A 21,838-nucleotide genomic window follows, 5' to 3' on the forward strand; every position below is an offset into this window, starting at 1 on the left:
TCCAGTGCCCAGGCTTAAAGCCTGGGCCTTGTGTAGGGCATAGGCCAAGGTGACCTACCACAGTCTAGGTCTATGCAAGGCAGAGGCTTCAGCCTGGGCCTAGGCGTCAGGACCATTTTGTTTATTTTAACAATATAAACAAAATAAACATTTGATTAAATGAAATTCGTGGAAAAAAATAAAAAATGAAACAAATTTTTCTTCTTCCCACCCCTAATTAACACCGCGTGTTCCAAATAATCAGATTTCCAGGAATACAGCTAGACATTTTGTGCAGTCACAGAGAAAACACAATATGCAAATCTCAGAACATGTCCTCTTGGAAGCAGATATCATTCAAGAATGAAAAATTACTGTCCGGTGCTATCAATCGTTTGATAATAGTTTCAGAAACAATGCATTCCATTTTTACTACATAATTATGTGTGCAAAAAAAAACCAAAAAACAAAAAACTGTGCTTTTAGTTGAACAGGTGTGAACAGCTAAACAATACATAAGACCACCTATAAAGTGACTTTTGTCCACAGAGAACAGACTGCGATCTCTTTGTTATGTTCAGATCATTTGACCATAGCATAAGTTGATGTTTAAAGATTTTGTAAGTTCTTCCTTCTCAGCCACTCTCAGCGTTATGAGCCTCTGTACGGATCCTTATCAGAACCCCGTGAAGTCATCCTGCTGCAACATGCACAGCACGCTGGTGCAATACAAATAATTCTGTGTGTGGAATCGAAGGCAGGATTTTTTTTTTTTAAACTAGGATCATAACAAAAGGAAAATGCAGAAGGAAATACAAAAATCTAGAAATAAATAAATAAAGTGCACCTAGGAATAAGATAAATAGTCAAAGCAATAATGCCAACAAGCAACCAAACTGATATTTCATTGATATCGGAGAATAAAAATTAATTAAAAAAAAAAAAAAAAAAAAGGAAGATAATACAATACTTGACTAGCAGGCCAACCTGTTTATAGAAACCAGGCACATATTCTGCATTTGCTTTGCTTGCTGAGATAAGACTTGCTTTGTTTTCATTCTGCTAGGAGAATCCCTTGTGATATATGAAGCCGATTTACCAGGGAACCTTGCAGATAGAGAAGCTCCGGTCATCTCCAGCCCTGATTCAAATTTCATCTTCACTGACTGAATTGTACCATTTGTCACAATAACCATCAACAGAATCTGGCTGAATTTTACTTACCGAAGTACTTTCGGTTAAAATCTCTCAGCAGAACTGACATCATATTTTATATATTCAAAATACTTCAGTTTATCTTTCCAAGAAATTATAGTACACAGCAAAATTTGTTAAACTGTTGTATATCTATATATCTATATATCTATATATATATATGTGTGTCCATTTTCAATTACCAGCTAGTAAGCAAAGTTTATCTAGCTAATTTAGCCAGAATATTCAATGGCATGGGTGCACCACTGAATAAACCCAGCTATCTTAAAACTAGCTGTATAAGTTTATTCGCCTAATTTTAGGAATGTTCTTTGGCTGCCCTAAAGTTATCTGGCTATCTTAGCCAGATGATGCTGAAAATCAGTGTTCACTTGCTTCACTTACAGGGTCATTTATCAAATAGTGTTATGGTGTTTTCGCATGCTACACCTTTTTCAGTAGTGTTAAGCTGTGCGATAGGTTGCGTTAGGGCTTTATTGCACATTGTGATGTTTTGCCCATGCCGGTTTTAGTTGTTTTGAAGCTCCTGATGAGCCAGCCTAGCTATCAGGGCCTGATGTAGAGAGTCCATCAAGCTAGGTTGAGAGAACATTGCACAAATCTCATCTTTGGGTGAGTTTCCTCACTCTGAAGGTCCTCAGATCTTCACAAGAGAGCACTGTGCTGTTCGTACATCTCACTTTGAATGTCAAAGTGGCCCCTAACCCCTACACTAATACCTAAACCTCACCTTGAGTTACTAGGTGGGCCTCCCATAGAGTTATAAATACCTATCTAGGGTTATTTATTTATATTTATTTATTTTGCACTTTTATATACCGATTTTCCAATAACAGCTACTGATCAATTCGGTTTACATTCTGAACAGAACAATGACAAGTTAATGTCTTACAATGAACAGGTAAAAGTAACTTGGATACAGATATATGGGGTAATAACATAACATAACGTAAATGCTACAGAGCCTAATGTAGGCTAAAACAAAGAAGCAAGGTATCAATCTGGGAATGGATTTAAGTCTGTTAAGGATTCAAAGAAGTTAGGGCATTATAGCTAGTCTCTCTCACTCTCTCCCTCACTCAGTGGCCCTGATAGTAAACATGGTCCCCCCAGTGGTTGTATGTAGGAAATACAACAATTCTGGCACTTATCTCAAAGTGCAAAAAAGTTATCGCAATTTGCAGTAACTTAGCACTTCACATAGGTATTAGCACAAATTGAATAACCTGCCTATTGCCATAAAACACACCCATTTATCTATCTCATGCAATATTTAGTGCATTTTGATAAATCTAGGCCTTAGCCAGATAACCAACCCTGCCCCTGACTTATCTGGATAACTTTTAGCTGGATAAAATTTAACAGGCTAAGAACAGAGCAGTCAAATCGGTGGGATTTTAAATCCCATGGTGTGTCTGCTTTCAATACTGACCTCATAAAAAAGACTTCTATGATTTTTTACTGAACATAGTCTGGGGTTTATTGCATGAAAATTCATAGCAATACAGTTAATGACAGCAGAAGAAGGCCCAAATGGCCCATCCAGTTGAGCTTACTTCTTTGGTTTTCTACTATCCTGGGTAAATGAGCATACATATATCTGTACGTAAACTAACATCAGCTCCCTACCCCTTCATTGCTTCTACTTCCCTTCCTCCCACCATTGCCCTCCACGTCTGACCCAAGTATATCCAAAATCTGCCATAGTGCTGGCCTCTACCTCCTCCACTTGAAGGCTAATCAGGCCTACTCCCTCTCTTTCAGCTGATTCAGTAAAGTCCGCGGGAGAGCGGACGAACGCCTGCTCTCCCAGCGTGTGTGATTCAGTATTCAAATTAGGTGGTGCGGTAGAAACAGGCAAAAGGAGACGCTAGTGCGTCCATAGCGCCTCCTTTTAGCCCAGAGCGGCGGCTGTCAGCGGGTTTGACAGCCGACGCTCAATTTTGCCGGCGTCGGTTCTCGAGCCCGCAGACAGCCACGGGCTTGGAAACCGGACGCCAGCAAAATTGAGCATCCGGTTTTCGGCCAGACAGCCGCCGGCCCATTTAAAATTTTTTTTTCTTTTTTTTCTACTTTTTTTACCCTTAGGGACCTCCGACTTAATATCGCCATGATATTAAGTTGGAGGGTGCACAGAAAAGCAGTTTCTGAATTAGTAGGCGCTAATTTCTGAAAGTAAAATGTGCGGCTTGGCTGCACATTTTACTTACTGAATCGCGCGGGCAAATCTAATAGGGCCACATGTTGAGGGCGCTATTAGGTGCTGCGGGTTGGACGCGCGTTTTCCGCCCCTTACTGAATAAGGGGTAAGGGAAAACGCGCATCCAAGAGCAGGTTTGTGATTCCTTCAAGACCAATACTTCAGACAATACCCAAGTTCCCTTCCATGTCTTCTCACCAAAGGTTGTCATAATCCATACAACAACCAACCTTACAGGTCGATCCAGTAAGGCCACGGTAGAAACAGTGCGGTAGTGTCAGGTAGTGTCAGGCGCACCCTTCCTCCCCGCACGCACAGTTCTCTTCACTAACTCCCCAATACTCTCCTCTAATCGCATGCAAATGCATGCCGCGGCTTTAAAGCGGTAGGGAAGGGTTATGCCCGCGTAACCCATTTTACTGTATAGGCGCTTAATACAGCGCCTATACATTAACCTGGGTGCGCTGGTACCTGTCATTTCAAATAACATTTGAAATGACAGGCACCAGGAAGTGTAAAAATCAAAATTTTTAAATACCTGTCGGAGGGCCACGTGGGTCCAGGCGGCCGGCGGGATCCGGGGGGCCGGTGGTCGAGTGTTAAATCTAGGCCGCGGGCGGGTGGGCGCCTGTTCCGGGCGGGGGGGGGGCGCGGGTGGACGCGCGTTAGTTTCAGACGGCCGCGTGGGTACAGGCGGCCGGCGGCGGCGGGAGCTGGGTGGTCGCGTGTTAAATCTAGGCCGCGGGCGGGTGGGCGCCTGTTCCAGGCAGCGGCGGCGGGGGAACACGCGTTAGTTCGAGACGGCCGGCGGGTGGTCGCGTGTTAAATCTAGGCCGGGTCCGCACAGGCGCGCATTCATTCATCCAGGCGGAGGAGCCGGTGGCGAAAGCAGCCGGCTCCTCCGCCTGAATGAATGAATGCGCGCCTGTGCGACCCCTGCGATTCGGTGCTCAAGGCAGTCACATGCCGTGACGTCACGCCGTGAGCGCCGAATCGCAGGGGTTGCACAGGCGCGCATTCATTCACTGCCGGTGGGGGCTGCCGCGGACCCGGCCTAGATTTAACACGCGACCACCCGCCGCCCGCCGGCTGTCTCGAACTAACGCGTGTCCCCCCGCCGCCGCTGCCTGGAACAGGCGCCCACCCGCCCGCGGCCTAGATTTAACACGCGACCACCCGCCGCCCGCCGGCCGCCTGGAACCACGCAGCCCTCTGACAGGTATTTAAAAATTTTTATTTTTTCTTCTGACAGGTTTTATGTGTCCCACATCATTACATTTTCTCGATCATCTCTGTATCGCTTTTTTTTTAAATTGTGTTTTATTGTTTTTGAGTATCTTAAGCGGTGTCGATGGATTTGTTACTAGACTCACAGTCCTAACTCCTACTAGGGGGAGGCGGTAAACTAACACGTTACGGCCGCAGCAAAACAGTGCGTTACTAATGAGAGAACCTGAGTGCCCGTTACGGTATCGGAGGGGAATAGCTAATTCCTTCATTATACAGCTAATTCGTTCATTTACATGCCGGGTGCGGGAAGGGTTACGCGTCTGTTTTAAGAAGCGCTACGGACGCGCAAAACTGGAGACTGTATCGCTGGTTTGCCTTACGCGTCCGAATTGTGCGCAGCGAGCTCGTTACAGACGAGAAATCTTCAACTGAACTTTACTGGATCGACCTGTTAGTGAGGCTGCAGTTGAAAACCTCCAGTATCTCCATAGCCATTTTTGTTTAGGTTATAACTATGGTCACTCCGTGAGGAATCCCAATGCAGCTGTACCACTGCTGCTGACGTTTATGGAACATTGTGATTCCAGTCCGACAGGCTGAGATTATCTGCAACCCTGGCCAGCTCAGGTGCTGGCCAGGGTAAATGAGGAGGGGCAGAGGTATGACTATGACTACTAACATGTCTGCTGGCAAAAGGCAGATGTTTCACACAACCATGTAAAAACCCTCTAATGAACTTGGTTCTAGTAGTGGAGCTGGATGTAGAGGAGGAGTAATGAGAGTGCTTTTTCATGGACAACTCTAAGAGGCCTTTACACAGCATAAATCCAATACATGTGATCACATTTTATAGTTTTTTTTATGTTCAAATCTTTCTTATCATACTCTTCAATAAATTAAAACAGAAACAATGCAACCTGAGGCAGGGCAAATAGTGGACTCTTCCATATCCCTGCTCTTACAGTTTCTTTTAATAGAAGCCTTTTGTCCTTTACAGGTCTCCATACAAAAAGGTTCCTCTTCTTCTCTACAGCTCAAAAGGTCAACTGATCTCGCTTTAACATCTACCATGGCCGCTGCTTCTTTCAAATCCAGGATTTATGGGCCTGCAATGCTGCCTTCCCAATGCTTATGTAAAAGTATCATCACTGCACAATTACACACTGTAAATGGCAGGGCGTCATTTTACTTGCATGAAGCTTTAAAAAAGCATTTTTCAAATTAACTTTAACTGGAGCAGTTTTTTTTTTTTTAAATCAGCCTAAAACTAGGATGAATATCGGTTTAAACGGATTGTCACCCTTGGAAAAATCCAAGAATTTATGGCTGAAAATTGGTTTAAGCTGAAAATGAAGGACTCTCTCTATATATAGTACACAAAGCCACCCAAGTCTAAAGAAACAGCCTGGTGATCGTTCAATACAGTTTTACTTATCTTGGGTCAACAGCAATAAAAAAAAAAATGATTTTGTTGATCTTTACTCTACATACAAAGCAAAAAAGATCTCTGCAGGAAATCAGCCAGTTTAGTATCAGCTATTGCGGAAACTATTGTTCTGTGAATCTCCGATGCTGTACTCAGGCTCTCTCGTTTACCGAAGCCCTTAGAAAGCCTGGCATAAGCACAGGGGATTCCTAGTTACAAAAAAGAAATCAGCTGGGATCTCTGGCATCGCTCCAGGAGTAAATGAAACTGGGCAGACAAGATGGACCTTAAAGGTCCCTATCTGCCATCATATTCTATGTTTTTACAGTGCTGTGTATTGCAAAGCATTGCTGCAAATGGAAAACATTATTTCTTAGAGACACAAAATAAATCCGAAAATGTTGCAAGAACTATTAACCCGTTTGCTTCCTCTTGTGCCTCTGTCTGCAGCTTTTCCTATAGTTGGGTGAAAGGTGATGGGATTTAATCATTTGGGCTGTATCAATGGGGACGGGTATACGAGAGCCAGCACTGAACCGATGCCAGCAGCGCACTGTAGGAAGCAGCTGCCCACCTGCCTCCTCCTCCCTAATGCAAGAGAGTGAAACTGGGGCGAGAGGGGAGGGAAGCGAGGCTGTCGGCAGTGGGCGTCTGTATCTACCCATAAAACAGAGTGCAGCTGGAGACCTGTCCCAGCACCACCTAAAGGAGAGAGGGCTCGGAGAGGTTTTCCCACATCTGTAGGTGATGAATTCCTGTTGCTGGGTAAGATTAATTAAGGTGGCTGAAAGAATTAAACTGTTAGATCTTGCAAAACGTAGCAATGGGGGTGAGGGGTGCTCAGAGCTAATGCAAAGCTACTGGGGTGAGGCATTTGTGTGCTCTAGGCTGAGAATCATTGCCTTAAAGAGATAAAGTCAGAAAGGAAACAAGCTTCCACTGGCCATCATTTGGAAGAATTTTACATTAATACATTACACGGCATTTCCACTGCATGTGGAAACATCCCCCAAATGCACCAGGTCTGCACCCCTGGTTGATCCAATTCTCTTTTATGAAAGCAAGTCCCACTGAGGATACATGAGCAGTAGTATTCTATAGTGGTGTAAATAGTGCTACAGCTACTTGTACCCCTCAAAGCACTGCAAACTAAGATTTGCAAGTGGTGCAATACAGTCTCACTGTACAGTAATGTTTGCACTAAACCATCAAAACAATAACTGCCTTCACTATATATTTTACTATAAGATGTTTCCTAGCCTTACCAAGATGTGCCAAGTGTAAATTTCTCAATTTGTGCAACAATTTACTTTTGGTCATAAGAACATAAGATATGCCATACTGGGTCAGACCAAGGGTCCATCAAGCCCAGTATCCTGTTTCCAACAGAGGCCAATCCAAGTCACAAATACCTGGCTAGTACCCAAACATTAAAAAGATCCCAAGCTACTAATGCTGGTACTAAAGCAGTGGCTATTCCTTATTGATTAATAGCAGCTTATGGGCTTCTCCTCCTGGAGTTTATCCAAACCTTTTTTAAACCCAGCTACACTAACTGCCTTAACCATATCCTCTGGCAATGAATTCCAGAGCTTAACTGTGCATTGATTGAAAAATACTTTTCTCCAATTTGTCTTAAATGTGTTACTTGCTAACTTCATGGAGTGCCCATTAGTATTTATATTATCTGAAAGTGTAAATAACTGATTCACATTTACTCAGTCAAGTCTTTTTATGATTTTGTAGACCTCTATCATATCCTCCCTCAGCTGTCTCTTCTCCAAGCTGAACAGCCCCAACCTCTTTAGCTTTTCCTTATATAGGAGCCATTCCATGCCCTTTATCATTTTGCTTTCCCTTCTCTGAACTTTCTCCATAATTGCACACATTCAAGGTGTGGTCTCACCAGGGAGCGCTACAGAGGCATTATGACATCCACCATTTTATTTGCCATTCCCTTCCTAATAATTCCTAACATTCTGTTTGCTTTTTTGACCGCCACAGCACACTAAGCCAATGATTTCAATGTATTATTCACTATGACGCCCAGATCTCTTTCCTGGCTGGTAGCTCCTAACATGGAACCTAATATCATGTAAGTAAAGCACGAGTTATTTATCCCTATATGCATCACTTTGCACTTGGCCACATTAAATTTCATCTGCCATTTGGATCCCAGTGTTTCAGGCTTACGAAGTCTTCCTACAATTTATCACAATTTGCTTGTGATCTAACTACTTTGAATAATTTTGTATCATCTGCAAATCTGATCACCTCACTCATTGTACCCCTTTCCAGATCATTTACAAATATATTAGAAAGCACCGGACCAAATACAGATCCCTGATGCACTCCACTGTTTACCTTTTTCCACTGTGAAAACAGACCATTTAATCCTACTCTCTGTTTACTGTCTTTTTAAGCTGTTTGAAATCCACAAAAGGACAACGCCTTTTTAGTTTTCTTAGAAGCCTCTCATGAGGGACTTTGTCAAACACCTTCTGAAAATCCAAATACACATCTACCAGTTCACCTTTATCCACATTTATTCACTGTCCCTGCTTTGGAAAAATTTTCGACATAAGAATTAGTGTATCCATCCCTAGTCTCTGTAGAACATGCTGTCAACACCTCCAACTCACCTCTTCGACTCTATGGAAAAAACGGTGGTCACAGCAATACGTAATATTTCTTGTATCTTTTCATTAGTCTTTGGTTGTGGTTAGTCTCTTATAGTAAACCAGTTCTGGATTAATTAGATGTCCTGGTTTCACAGTGCCATCTCCTCTGCTTGCTGAGCAGTGGCTTCGTATAACCTTTTTGCCATCAAATGCTATGGTTTAAAGCAGACTGAAACTGAGAAGTGCAAGCCAGCCGTACTACAGAATTCCAAATCTGATGACAAGTTTTTATGATCAGGTGAGGACGGATGGGAAGGCTTTTACTATCATGGCAATTTTTTGTGAAAAATAATGCAAAATCAATTGGGCTTTCATAAATATACTTCTCTGAGCTTAGAATGAAAAAGGAAGGTGAAAAGGAGTTTTTTGTTGTTTTTTTTTTTTACTCTCCGCAAAAGGCAAACACTCCAGTTTGTTCTGCTTTCAGATGCATTATTTTCACATATTTCTGGTCCCAAATTCTGCAATAATATTTTTGCCATTTAGTAAAACTCAGCACGCATTCTATACTCATATTAGCTATCAAATGATGGCTGAGATCTCTTTTCTATGTCATTTTAAGACTATAAGATGAATTTATAAAATGTTATGCATGTAAAAATGAGCATATACGCGCATAGTCTCTACTTGCGTATTCCGTATTTTATAAAAGTCCAAAATACACAGGTATTTTTACTTCTGCAAGAACATATATGTATGTAAAAAAAAAAAAAAAGGTGGTCTGGGACGTTCGCAGGCAGAAAAGGAACATTTGAAAACTTAAAATTAAATATATGCAGGCATTAATTTAACAAAACCGAACACTGCAATAATGCAGTATGTTTACAGTGCACAGAAGGGTGCTAACACCGAGGTCGAGTCCTTGTTTCTGAAGGGGCCTTCGGGTCCTTTAGAGCTTTTCAGAAAGCTCAGGAAGAAACTACTGCCCAGGGCAATCACATGAGCCACTTCATGACTTGATGAACCTCCCTTGCCCTCAGAGAATAATCTTTTGTCCCATTGCTGCTTAAGGTTCATGAAAAGAGCCAAACTCCTCCACCTTCCCCAGAACAACGGAACCTGCTTTGCTTTGGTTAATTGCAAGAGTCCTTAATCCCCTGGAATTTATTAATGAGAATGAAAGAGTGAGTGCTTGCTACCTGTGACACTGGTTTCTTTAAACGGTGGAATTAGTTACTGCTAAAACTATCACTGACGTTTGTTTAGTTTGACTAAAACAACACAAAACAATCCTCCACTCCCCTCTCTCTACAAATAGAAAACTTCAACATCCAACTAAAAAACTCAACAAGAGACCTAGGAATCTGGATCGACAACGAACTCAACTTAAAACAGAACATTGCTTTCAAAACAAAAGAAGGCTTCCACAAACTACATGTCCTCAAACATCTAAAACCACTACTACACCAACATGAGTTCCGAACAATTCTACAATCGCTCATCTTCAACAGCCTCGACTACTGCAACTCCCTCCTGATTGGCCTACCAAAAACCACCTTAAAACCTCTGCAACTACTACAAAACGCCACAGCAAGAATTCTAACCGGAAAAAAAAAATCTGACCATATCACACCAGTCCTCAAATCACTTCACTGGCTCCCAATAGACCAGAGAATTAAATTCAAAGCATTAACAATAGTTCACAATGCAATACACTCAACGGATAACACCGCTCTCAATGAACTTATCCTAACACACAAACCTCAAAGAATGACCAGATCTGCAAATAAACTTCAACTTGAAATTCCATCAATTCCTCTAGCCAAACTCACTAACACCAGGAACAGAGCTTTCTCCATAGCAGGCCCGAACTTATGGAACAACATTCCACAACATTTAAGCGCAATTCATGACATCAAAGCATTCAAAAAAGAACTAAAGACCTGGTTATTCAGTCAAACTTTTAGAGATGGCGTGGGATAAGAAATCCACCCCCTCTCGAACCATTACATGCTGACGACCCCATTCCTTCGACGATCCTTTTCTATTAAACACTGTATCATCTCCCTTCTCCCCCCACCCCCTCTCTCCCTCTCACCCTCCCCTACTCTGCCCTCTGCCCTCATCCCTCATCCTCTTCCAACCTTTCTCAAGTCTTTACCTGTAGCACTTAACGTGCCCCGAGCTCCTACTCTTACCCTTATCCTACATCAACCCTACACCGCTCAGATTGCTATTCGTTCCACATAATAATTAATGAATATCATATATTTACTCCTCGTGTCGATTACCTCTTTCATATAAATTTCTCTTCTAATATGTTAAATAAAGTTATACTATATGAATGTTAAATACAGTTATAAGTTATGTGTATGTATCACGTTATTTGTATGTATTACGTTGTTATCCTGTAAACCGGAGTGAAGGCAAAACGCTATACTTCGGTATATAAAAAACCACAAATAAATAAATAAATAAAAAAATTAACCTTCATTTGCAAGTAGCTGGTTGCTTCAATTTATTTTATTTATTTATTTAGGGGTTTTTTATACCGACTTTCTCGATATACAAATCAAATCAAGACGGTTTCCAAAGAACAAAACGTGCTAAACAAAACTGGGAAACTAATTTACTGGCCCTTTTCCATAGCTTCTGTTGCGAGCAATATGCGTTATTTATTTAATTCTTTTCTATACCGGTATTAGTGGTTACATCATACCGGTTTACATCAAACAGGGACAGTGGATGGGACTACAAGGAACAGGAGAGCCAAGGGTAGCCGGAAACTGGCAAACAAGAAATCAGAATAAAGAAATAACATGTTAAACAATGAAACGTACTTGAACTCATTTGTTAAGTTAACGTACTGATGCAGCAAGGGGTTAAGACGCAGGGGATCTAATCTGGGTAAGCCTGCTTGAAAAGCCAGGTCTTTAATTTATTTTTGAATCTGATGGCGCAAGGCTCAAGTCGGAGGTTTGTGGGTAGTGAGTTCCAGCGGGTGGGGCCGGCAATGGAGAAGGCTCGGTCCCTCGTGGAGGTGAGGTGAGCCTTCTTGAGGGATGGGATATGGAGAGTTCCTGTATTGTTTGCTCTGATGGGGCGGTCTGAGGGTGTGAGATGGAACGGCTCATCAAGCCAGTTGGAGTTGTGTCTGTAGATGGATTTGTGAATAATAGTAAGGGTTTTATAGAGGATATGTGAAGGGATCGGGAGCCAATACAAGTCTTTAAGGATAGGGGTAATATGGTCCTATTTACGGGCATTTGTGATAGTCTGAATATGGGGATTGTGAGTTGTGGGGGAAGGGAGTGGTGTAGAGGTTGCATGTTGGGCAGTGCACTGGATGTCATCTCAGGTGTTACCCTTTCACAGGCCTTGTCTCCCGGCAGTAGTTGATGCAAATTAGCCGATTCTTTGTTTGCCAGCCCAATGGCTGGCCATGATTTATTGCCATGGAAGGTGGGCTAATTTACAAATACTTGGCTTTCTGTATTGGCGTATTTTGTGAATCAAAATGGCATTTATACTGGAAATTAGTTAAACTGACTGCTTACACTCTGCTGAGGATCACAAGATAAAAACTACAAAAACAGATTTCTTCCATGTAAGGGCCATGAATGTAAATATAATTGTGTTCTACAAAACTGAATGCAAAGTGCCCTATGACGTTTGACAGAGATGCACAAATCATACAAGTAGGTGAACTCCAGAGTGCACGAACCATTGCTTTCCTATGCCATCACCAACATACCAGGTTTTGAAGTAAGAGTCAAGAGAGTCAATAAAAAAGAAAACACACGAGAAAAGTAAAGCTATGCAGAACTCTACAACTGGTTGAGATTCACTGGCGTGATCCACACAAGATTTAATGGGCTAACTAGTGGCAGACGACGTTAACAGAGTAAGAGGAAACTAATCTTGCAGTGGTACCTGGTGAGATGAAGAAAGTTCTCCACAGCTTCTTGTCACGTGTAACGTCCCTTATTTCTTTTGTCATGTTGACCAATCGACCTGCAACAGGTGGAACACGACGAAAATCTAGGATTCTATAAGCGAAAGAAAAGGGCTTTTGAAAATCAAAGATTGAAATATCCTACAGTGGTTATGAACTTTTGACCTTCCTTAGAAACCCAGTTGGTTGTGAAAGGAGAAGGCATTGAATAAACCCCCATGCACCTGCAAGCCAATTTTCAGAGGGAGCACCCCCTATGGAGTTTCCCTTTGAAAATCCAGCTACAGGCCGGTGCCACAGGGGTTCTTTACCCCCCCACGTCCCCTCCCTCCATACTCTGCTGGTGTAAAATACATTGGGGGGGGGGGGGAATAATCTGCAGGGATTTCACAATGAAACCTTTTGGGGGGGGGGGGCTGACCCACCCCTTTTCCGGGGGAAGAGGCGTTTTTCCACTGGTAAACACCTCTTTGCACTTAAAGAACCTTCTGAAAACTGACACCCCCCCTCCCCTCCTCGATAAACAAAATCCAAGAATGAATTTAATGTTATACAATATTAGGAGACATTTCTAATACAATTAGTCATTGCTTTATGACCACTGTTTCCACACTGGACAATGTAGCTGTTTCTTTACCAATTGTTCCAATAAATGTTCTGGCAGAAAGGTCAAACTCCAAGACAATTTATTAAGCAACTTCTAAACATACCATTTGAAAAAAGGAATTGGGGGGGGGGGAAAAACCCTCTGATCACCTTGTAGAAGCAAAAGTCTGTTTAAGAAGAGTATCCATCTGTGCGGAGGCCACAATTACCTTTATTATACTAACAGTGACCCCGCCCCAGTGCAGTGACCCAGTGCTCCAAAATTTATGAGCAGCCTGAATTACTCACAGGGGTTTCACTAGAGAGAAGATGATGCTTCAGTATGGGATACCAAGAACCTTACCATGAAACAAAGAATCACAGAATATGACTGCAGAATAAAAGACCAAATAGCTCATTCAGATTATCCCTTCCACTCCCTCTGCTTCTCTATGCTGTCTTGAATTGCAATACTCTGCTTGTCTCCACTACTCCCCACTGGGAGGTGAATGCGTGCTGTTCTTTGTATTCACCACCCTTTCTATAAGGGCATATGGGTGAATTTTCAAAGAGGCACACAGGGGTTGCGCATGTAAAAATAGTATGTTCGTGTATATATGATATTTTATAAGCTTTGCATGCACATTTTAACAAGGAAAAAAAAGGGGCAGACTTTGGGTGTTCTGGGGAGAGGTTCATAGGTACACATGAAAGATGCTATTTGCACATATATTACCAAACTTGTCCCGAACACTTTTACACCTGCTAACTGACTAGCGCAACTGAAATCGGACTTGTCTTTGCTCTGCAATTCTTGAGTAGGAGGTCTGGGTGAACTGCTGGGGATTCAGGGTTAAGTACTTGAGAAGGGTGTAGGTGAACTGGTGATTCCAAGTACACACGCAAGTAAGTATTTTCTGAATCGTGTACATGCATACATTATAAAATACCTACATGTGCATTTAATTTTACATTTTTTTGTGTGCATAAAATACAGATGCATATTGAAAAGAAAATGGGTGGAGTAAGTGTGTGTTTCTGAATTACAAATATACATACTGGGGCAGAAATATGTGGTATTTTAGAAACTGTGTGGCTCCCTTATTGTTTTATAAACTGTGATCACTCTCGCCTTGTCTTGGCAATAAGAGGAGCTGAAGGCTCGGCACAGAGTAGACTGACTCTCTAGCACAAAAACATGTGGAGTTAATCTGCAGTTGCTCGGTGATGCATGCCTGAAGCAGAACCTCTTTACCTTCTAGTTTCTCTTCGAAACAAACAGGAGCTCCCCAATTACAAAACAAGTTGTTCGCGACTTCTTGATCCAAGGACCACTCACACCGTTGCAGAACTCCGCTGAGGTGATACACCAGTGTATTCTGGACTCATGTTAGCTAGGTTGCCTGGAGATGCGCATTGTGACGACTGACTCATGATCAGCTTCGAAAAGCCTCCTTGCAGAGAGCATATGAACCTGTGCCACTTTGATTGTCTATCCGGACCAAGATTATCGGATGGCTCGTGCCTCCAGAAAGTTGATTTTCAGGTGATTCTTTGGTCAGGATCATGTCTCTTGGGTCCATGCTACACCGCTGTATGCTCTTCAATCTCTGGTGGGGGCGTCTGTGGACAGGGTCACCTGATGCACGTGACACGTAATGGGACACCTCACACAAGAACCTCCAGATTTGTCCACCATTGGAAGGATGTCCGCATCTCGGAAATTACTTAAACTTGGTGGAACAGTGGCTGGAACAGCTGATCCTACTGATATTGGCAGGGACATTGGAAACCATGCATGTGAGATGAGCCAGATGAACCACATGTACTGCCACGGCTATATGACCTAGGACTACGATTGATTTAGCTATCTAGTCCCATTGAAAAAATAGACTTCATGATGCCCATCAAAGCTTTCAGTAGGCAGAAATGCCTTCTCCTGAAGTGAGTCTATCGAGGATCTCATGACTTAACATAAGAATTGTCATACTGGGTCAGACCATCAAGCCCAGTATTCTGTTTCCAACAATGGCCAATCCACATCACAAGTATCTGGCAAGATCTCAAGAAGTAAATAGATCCCACTTAACACTGCACAGTGTTAAGTAGTGGCTATTTTCTAAGGGCCTGACTTTCAAAAGCATTTACACAGGAAAATTCACTTTACCTGTGTAAATGGACTTTTGAAAATTGCTACAATATATGCCATCGAATTATCCATAGGATATACCCGCAAAAGTGGCTTTTGAAAATTGCTATAATAGTATGTTACATTTATGCACATAATTCCTTTGAAAATTCACCTGAAAGTCTACTTGGTTAATAATAGTTTATAGACTTTTCCAGGAACTTGTCCAAACTTTTTTTAAATCCAGATGCTAACTGCCTTAACTACATCCTTCCAGAGCTTAATTGTGCATTAAGTGAAAAAGAATTTTCTCCGGTTTGTTTTGAATGTGCTGCTTATGAATTTCATGGAGTCTTCCCTAGTCTTTGTATTTTTTGAAAGAGTAAATAATTGATTTACATTTACACACTCTATTCCACTCATGATTTTATAAACCTTTCTCATATCCCCTATTAGTCATTTCCTTTCCAAGCTGAACAGCCCTACCCTCTTTAGCCTTTCCTCACAGGAAAGCTGTTCCATCCCCTTTTATCATTTTGGTCGCCATTCTTTGTATCCTTTCCAATGCAACATCTTTTTTGAGAAGCAGCAACCAGAACTGCACATAGTACTTCAGGTGTGGCCTCACAAGAAAGTGATAGAGAGGCATTCCTTTCTTAATAATTCCTAATTCTGTTTGCTTTATTGACCGCTGCCTCACACTGAGCTGAGGATTTTGGAGTATTGTCTAATATGACGCCCAGATCCTTTATAAAGATTGGGGTGTTACATTTGTCAAGTCCTCAAAGTCCAACTTGATCCCGTCTCAGACTTGGATCGTCTGGGATGGGATCAAGTCGGACTTTGAGAAGCCAGGAATTCCAGGGACTGGAGAACTTCAATCGTCATTATGGAGGAGGATTCCAGTACACAGACTGGGGACAGACCCATCACCTTCCAATTGTCCAAGTATGAAAACATGTAGACTCCCTGCCTGTGTAGCTGTGCAGCCATGACTTAGGAATGCACTTTTAACATGCACATTTCATGCACATTTTTAAAGGAAAACATCCTGGGTTCTTTCCCTTAGAAAATTAGAAGCCGTAAAAATATGCACATTAAGAGTCTGTGTGCTTGAATGTTGAACCTGTTACACATGCAATGTTAATCCCCCGACTTCAATCTGCCTACAAGGACGCCTCTTTTTAATGTGGCTAAAAGCATGAGCATTACAGTTCTGCATTGAGGGGTGGGGGGCATTTTATCCAGGTAAATGCCTTTGAAAATTGTTCTTCCAAGACTAAGGCTCAAATTCATGCAGAGGAACGGCTTTCATTCACCAATGGTGGGATTACATTATGGAAAATCCTGCCAGTTGAGGCAGTTTTAGCCACTTAAGTAAACATTTTTAAAGTTAAGTTGGATGAGTTCCTGGAGATTAATGATTTTACTGGGCATTCAGAATTATTGTGATTGTAATTGATAGGTACTGGCCAAAAGATTTAATTTGGTTCTCTCATTATGGTCAGGAATTGTTTTTTTTTTCTTTTTATCAGCACAGCATAATACAAGACGGGTCTTTATTCTTCTAGATCACCATGAACAAATAATTGCTCAGAGGCGGGTAAAGAATAGAGTTCAATTTGATGGTCTGATGTCCCCTTTCAAACAAACTCACTATGGAACTAATGGGGCATTCTGTAATTTTCCAGAGCACACACTGCAGGAAAACTCACAGCAAAGCTAAGGGAAAGTCTCGTGAATTCACTCTTTGCAAAAGGAAGCCTACAATGGCCTGGGCTTTTAACACACAGTATGCAACGGCAAGGAATTATACCCTCTGGGAGTAATCACCTGTCCAGATGAAATGCTGCTACTTCAGCATTATGCCTTTCATAGTCTGAGAAGTAGAAGAAGTCAGGTGGTGTTTCTTGCTCCCTGGTCTGCCTGAAAAAAAAAACAACACAAAAAAATAAAAAAACAGAAAATTCAGCCTCTTAAGACTGTTCATATTGTCTAAAGTCCTTAGGACATACATTGTTTCTTTGCTCTCTCTTCCTAAATCTGTTGGCCTTATTTGTGATTCATTTCTTATATGGAGACCAAACATGTTTACATTATATAGAAACATACTTTGTGCATTCTTGCATACAGGCAAAGCTATGTCTTAAATAAAATGCTAATTGCCAACTTAGAACTAGTACAGTGGCCAATCAGAAAGCACCACTTCCTTACAGCTCGTCTCCTCTCCTAAGAGCTTTAAAGTTAGATGCCCTAAGCCGGGATGTTTTTTGGTGGCAGGGGGTCCCACTATTGCTGAGAGGGGGGGGGGGGTTGCTGCAATAGTGGGCCTCCCTCTCCCAAAAAAACCCCAAAACATTGCGGCTGTATCGCCGTGTTTTGTCTCGCGGCAAAACAGCATGGGGCGAAAAACACCATGGCATCGGCCCTTTAGCCATGATGGCGGCCCCAACCTCACGGCCATGCCATCGCCTTAAAGGGCCGTGCCAAAACAAAATTTTTTGAAGGGGGGGGGGGTATTTTTGTTTGGCATGGCCCTTCAAATCTAACATGGGAGCCTCAAAATCTGCAGAAGGGTCCTGAAGCTCCTGCGTTAATTACCGTTTCCTGATGACGTGTTGTTAACGCGGCTGACAAATTTCTAAGTTGGCTGCGTTGTTATTAACGTCAGATTGCCTACTAATGAACGGCTTTGCATGGTTTCTCTAAATTCATGCATTCAAATTGCATGCAAAACAGCTCATTGTAATAAGGAAGTAAATCTGGGCAGGGCTATGCAAAATATAGCAAATATATTGCGTGATATATGTTGTTTAACATGCATTAGATCCCTACCAGGGCTTAATGCCTCTCCCAGTTAGTTTGCAATTGCACGAAGGATAAACACTTTTTTTGGAAGAATAATAAACTGATTTGTTTAAAAACAGTTATGCCAATTTATGTATAATTGTGTCATTTTTTAAAGCAATTTTTTTTAGATGAAAACTGATGTATTCGTAGTCTGACAAAAACAATGTAGTTTCCCTAGCACAGTTCAAACCATGTGCAGAGAAATGTTTTTCATAAGCAAATCACCACCATCTGCATTTTATCTCCCAGGGAGTTGAGATGCTACACATCTGTTTTAAAAGCAAAATCTGATCCAGAAATCAAGGCTTGAATGAAAAGGGTACATCTTCATGTCGGGAACTAAATCGACTACAGAACAAATGTAATTGTGCCTTTCTGCTGCATATCTGACATATGGGACTATCATTAAATCACTGCAGGAACAGTATATTCTTGCGGATTTCACTTTTCTATTAACTCCCTGCAGCTCTGGGCGCTGGTTGCGTATACATCATTAACTTTAGCAAACCTTTTATTTTCCTTCAGCTCTAACCTTTGAATGGCATTTTCCTATATCTTCACCAGACATCACACATTAACATCTAAGACACACGTACCCTCATTTCTTTTACCTATTGGCAGACTATTCGGACTCTCCTCCATCCTGCCTCCCCTTCAGTAGTTCCTTCCCAAATGGGACCAAAGTGAAGGTTTAATATATCTAGTTAGTGCCTTGTACAGTTAACATCTCTTGGATCTGCTGCTACTGTGAAAAGCGAGGAAAATGCGTGGCAAAAACTACATTATGTTTGAGGTCAGTGGTTTACAAGAAGGTCTGCTATATGGAATCTCTTTTTTTTTTTTTTTTTACTCGCATACAATTATATCTGCCAATTTTTGTGCAGATTATTTTTTTCAGTTAAATTAACCCACATACTTTTAAAAATGCAAAACTAAGCTCATAAATGCAAATTATTATCCAGTCCTCCTCTGCTCAGTCTGGGTAAACTTACATGCACATGTCATATGTTAAAAAAGCTTACACGCATACATGACATGTACACATTTTGTTTTTACCTGACCCCGCCCACATCCCTCCCCCGCCCCTTTTTCCAAGCGCGTAACCTTTTAAAAATCCGGCCCTTTGTTTTTAACACAGTAGAAATCGAATTAGAGAATTATCAACACGTACAAAACTTATTTTTAGGATGTGCTATGATGGCTTTAATAAAAAGGTGTTCTTAGTAGAGATGTGTCAACAATTTGAGATCAGACTCAAATCTGATTCGAATTTTGTTGTGGAAAAAAAAGGTATAAAAGCCTTTCCCATTACAGTTCTTGGATTTTCCCCAGATCTGCCATTTTTTTTCCCCAGTGGATCTGGGAAAAGATCAAAAGCCGATGCAAAAAAGTTGATTTAAATCTGCTTTGCATTTTCCATGAATCCAAAGCTAGTCTACAAAGTTTGACATTGGAAAATCCAGAAAACCCACCCAAACTAAAAAAAAGAGGCTAATTTGAAACTCCAAAATAATTCCTGGAGATCTGTGAGAGATATTAAGCCTGCTTTGGACAAATTCACACATCTTGAGTTGCTTGGAGCACAGACTCGGATCTGCAAATTCCATTTTAATCTGCTGGGTTCTTCATAGCTAATGAAATGCAGTAAAGGTTCCCGAACACAGCGAGCTTATGCCCCCGACACTCAGTGCACATTTTTGCAAGCAATCCATGAGCACCTGCTTTAGCTCTGTCTTAAATAATGGGGCTAGATATATAAATAAATAAATAAATAAATAAATAAAACCTGCACCCTTAAACAAGCCAACCCATATTTCCTTTCAGTGCTATGTGCAATTTTCTTCGGGTTACTTGCTCATTTACAAACTGAACACTTACCAAAATAAAAAAAAGTGTGCACGTAGCCAAGATGAGTGGGCAACTTTGATAGCTGTTCAAGCATTTGTTTAGCTCACTTCTGAAAGCAGAGCCAATGGAGAAGGCCTCTGACCGTGTGCAGAATACCCTCAGGTATTTGCAGAGTTTTAGTGGGTTGCATGGGGGGGCCTTTCAACCTTGTCAGCTCAGAAAGCTGATCAGCATGGAAATGCTTCCTCAAGGGTGTACAGAACTGAAACGTGATACCCTCAGAAGGAGAATTTATTACAAAGTCAGTTTGCCTGTAGTATGTGTATTGGTGCATGTCAGGAGCTGTTAAGCAGGGTTGTGTACATTACTTTTCAATAGCAAATCAGGCTCAGATTGCTGATTACTTTATCACCCAAAAAGAAATTTCATCTTCTGGATTTATTAACCAAAATTGCTCATTTTCAATTCCTGGAATCAAACTGAATGCAGTTTCAAAAGATTTTTGCCATGGGCACTGAATGAGGGGAATGCACCCTGTAGACAGTAATGTGTAATATTAAAAATATTTGTATTACTGAGTTCTAATACATGTCCTAAGAAGTAATCAAACTACAATCATGTGTTATTTAGAAAACTAAGGTTTTCTAGTTCCATTAACAGGTAGTTATGTACTTTAAGAACTGGTATTGGAAATGACCTTTCTAGCGGCACCTCAATATGCAGCTAAGCCTGCAGGGTCTCCCACTTTGCATGTGTGTGACAACCTGAGGCCCAGAAATCAGGGAGGGAATCACTTTTTATTTTTTCTTTCTTCACATTTAAGGGTAATGCACCCATTCAGGCTAATTTTAAAAGAAATATGCGTGCACCCATACACATGCATATCAGTGGGCCAGCGAAGATACAGTGGAATTTTAAATCGTGCACGCATGTATGTTTTAAAATGCACCAACCAAGCATAAGTAGGCTCCTAATTTTAAGAGGCTTCTTGAACACAGCTAAGCGCGTGTCTTCCATAGGATTTTGTTGGCTTTTAAGCACATTATGTAGGTGGATTTTAAAACACGCTCATGCGAAGGATAACCCAGTTTTTCCAATTAGCCCACCAGCTTTTCCCAGTTAATATCGAGGATTTTCAGACCCCTCTCTGGTTCTTCATCCTGCACGCTCCCCACTTGACCCAGACCACTCACCCGGTTGTGTAAGCCCTAAAACCCGAGATCTAAAGACTTGCTCCTCTCATCTGGAGCAGCAGTAAAGTTATGCGGACAAGCTAACGCGTGCCACGGTCTCTGTTGTTAATTGTTGTGCGTAATTGTTGGCCCCACCCAGGAGCACCCATGTTCTGCCCATGCCCCGCCCTCTTATTTTTGACGCACAAACCAGTATAAACGTGCACACTTTGCGGCTTTCTAAAACCTGCGTTGCTTACGCGCAGCCCACATACGTGCAAGATGTGGGCATTTTGTGCGAGCAAGGCTTTTAAAATCTACCTCATAGTGAGTATTTTGACCTTGATCTATCCCCAGGCACACATGAAGTCAAGTAACGTGGTGGTCCCGATACCAAAATTAGTCATTTAATTCCTGCAAAAATCAACCACTAAGTCACTTGGAGACATAGGAACAGATACAGTAAGACCTCTCTTTCGAAAAGCAACAAAATATTTTGTCAGTTATTGAGGTGCTCCACTAAACAAAGGTCAACTGTACAGTATCAAACTATTCAGAAAGCAGTGAACATGTAAGGGAGCTGCTAAATATGGAAAAGTGATATATTCATTTTTTTATTGGAACATTAA

At 41.6% G+C, this 21,838-nt stretch overlaps 1 protein-coding gene across 1 annotated transcript in view; it reads right to left on the reverse strand.

Moving 5' to 3' along the window:
* FAM20C (FAM20C golgi associated secretory pathway kinase) overlaps positions 1-21,838 on the reverse strand; it is a 120,508-nt gene that overhangs the window by 21,539 nt on the left and 77,131 nt on the right. The window contains exons 4-5 of the mRNA XM_029576514.1: positions 17,173-17,265; positions 12,605-12,720 (exon numbers count right to left, since the gene is read on the reverse strand). Coding sequence (XP_029432374.1) covers positions 12,605-12,720; positions 17,173-17,265 — 209 coding nt within the window. The remainder of the gene's footprint in view (positions 1-12,604; positions 12,721-17,172; positions 17,266-21,838) is intronic.

This window comes from Rhinatrema bivittatum, chromosome 14 (genome assembly GCF_901001135.1).
Source record: "Rhinatrema bivittatum chromosome 14, aRhiBiv1.1, whole genome shotgun sequence".
Classification (NCBI taxonomy): Eukaryota; Metazoa; Chordata; class Amphibia; order Gymnophiona; family Rhinatrematidae; genus Rhinatrema; species Rhinatrema bivittatum.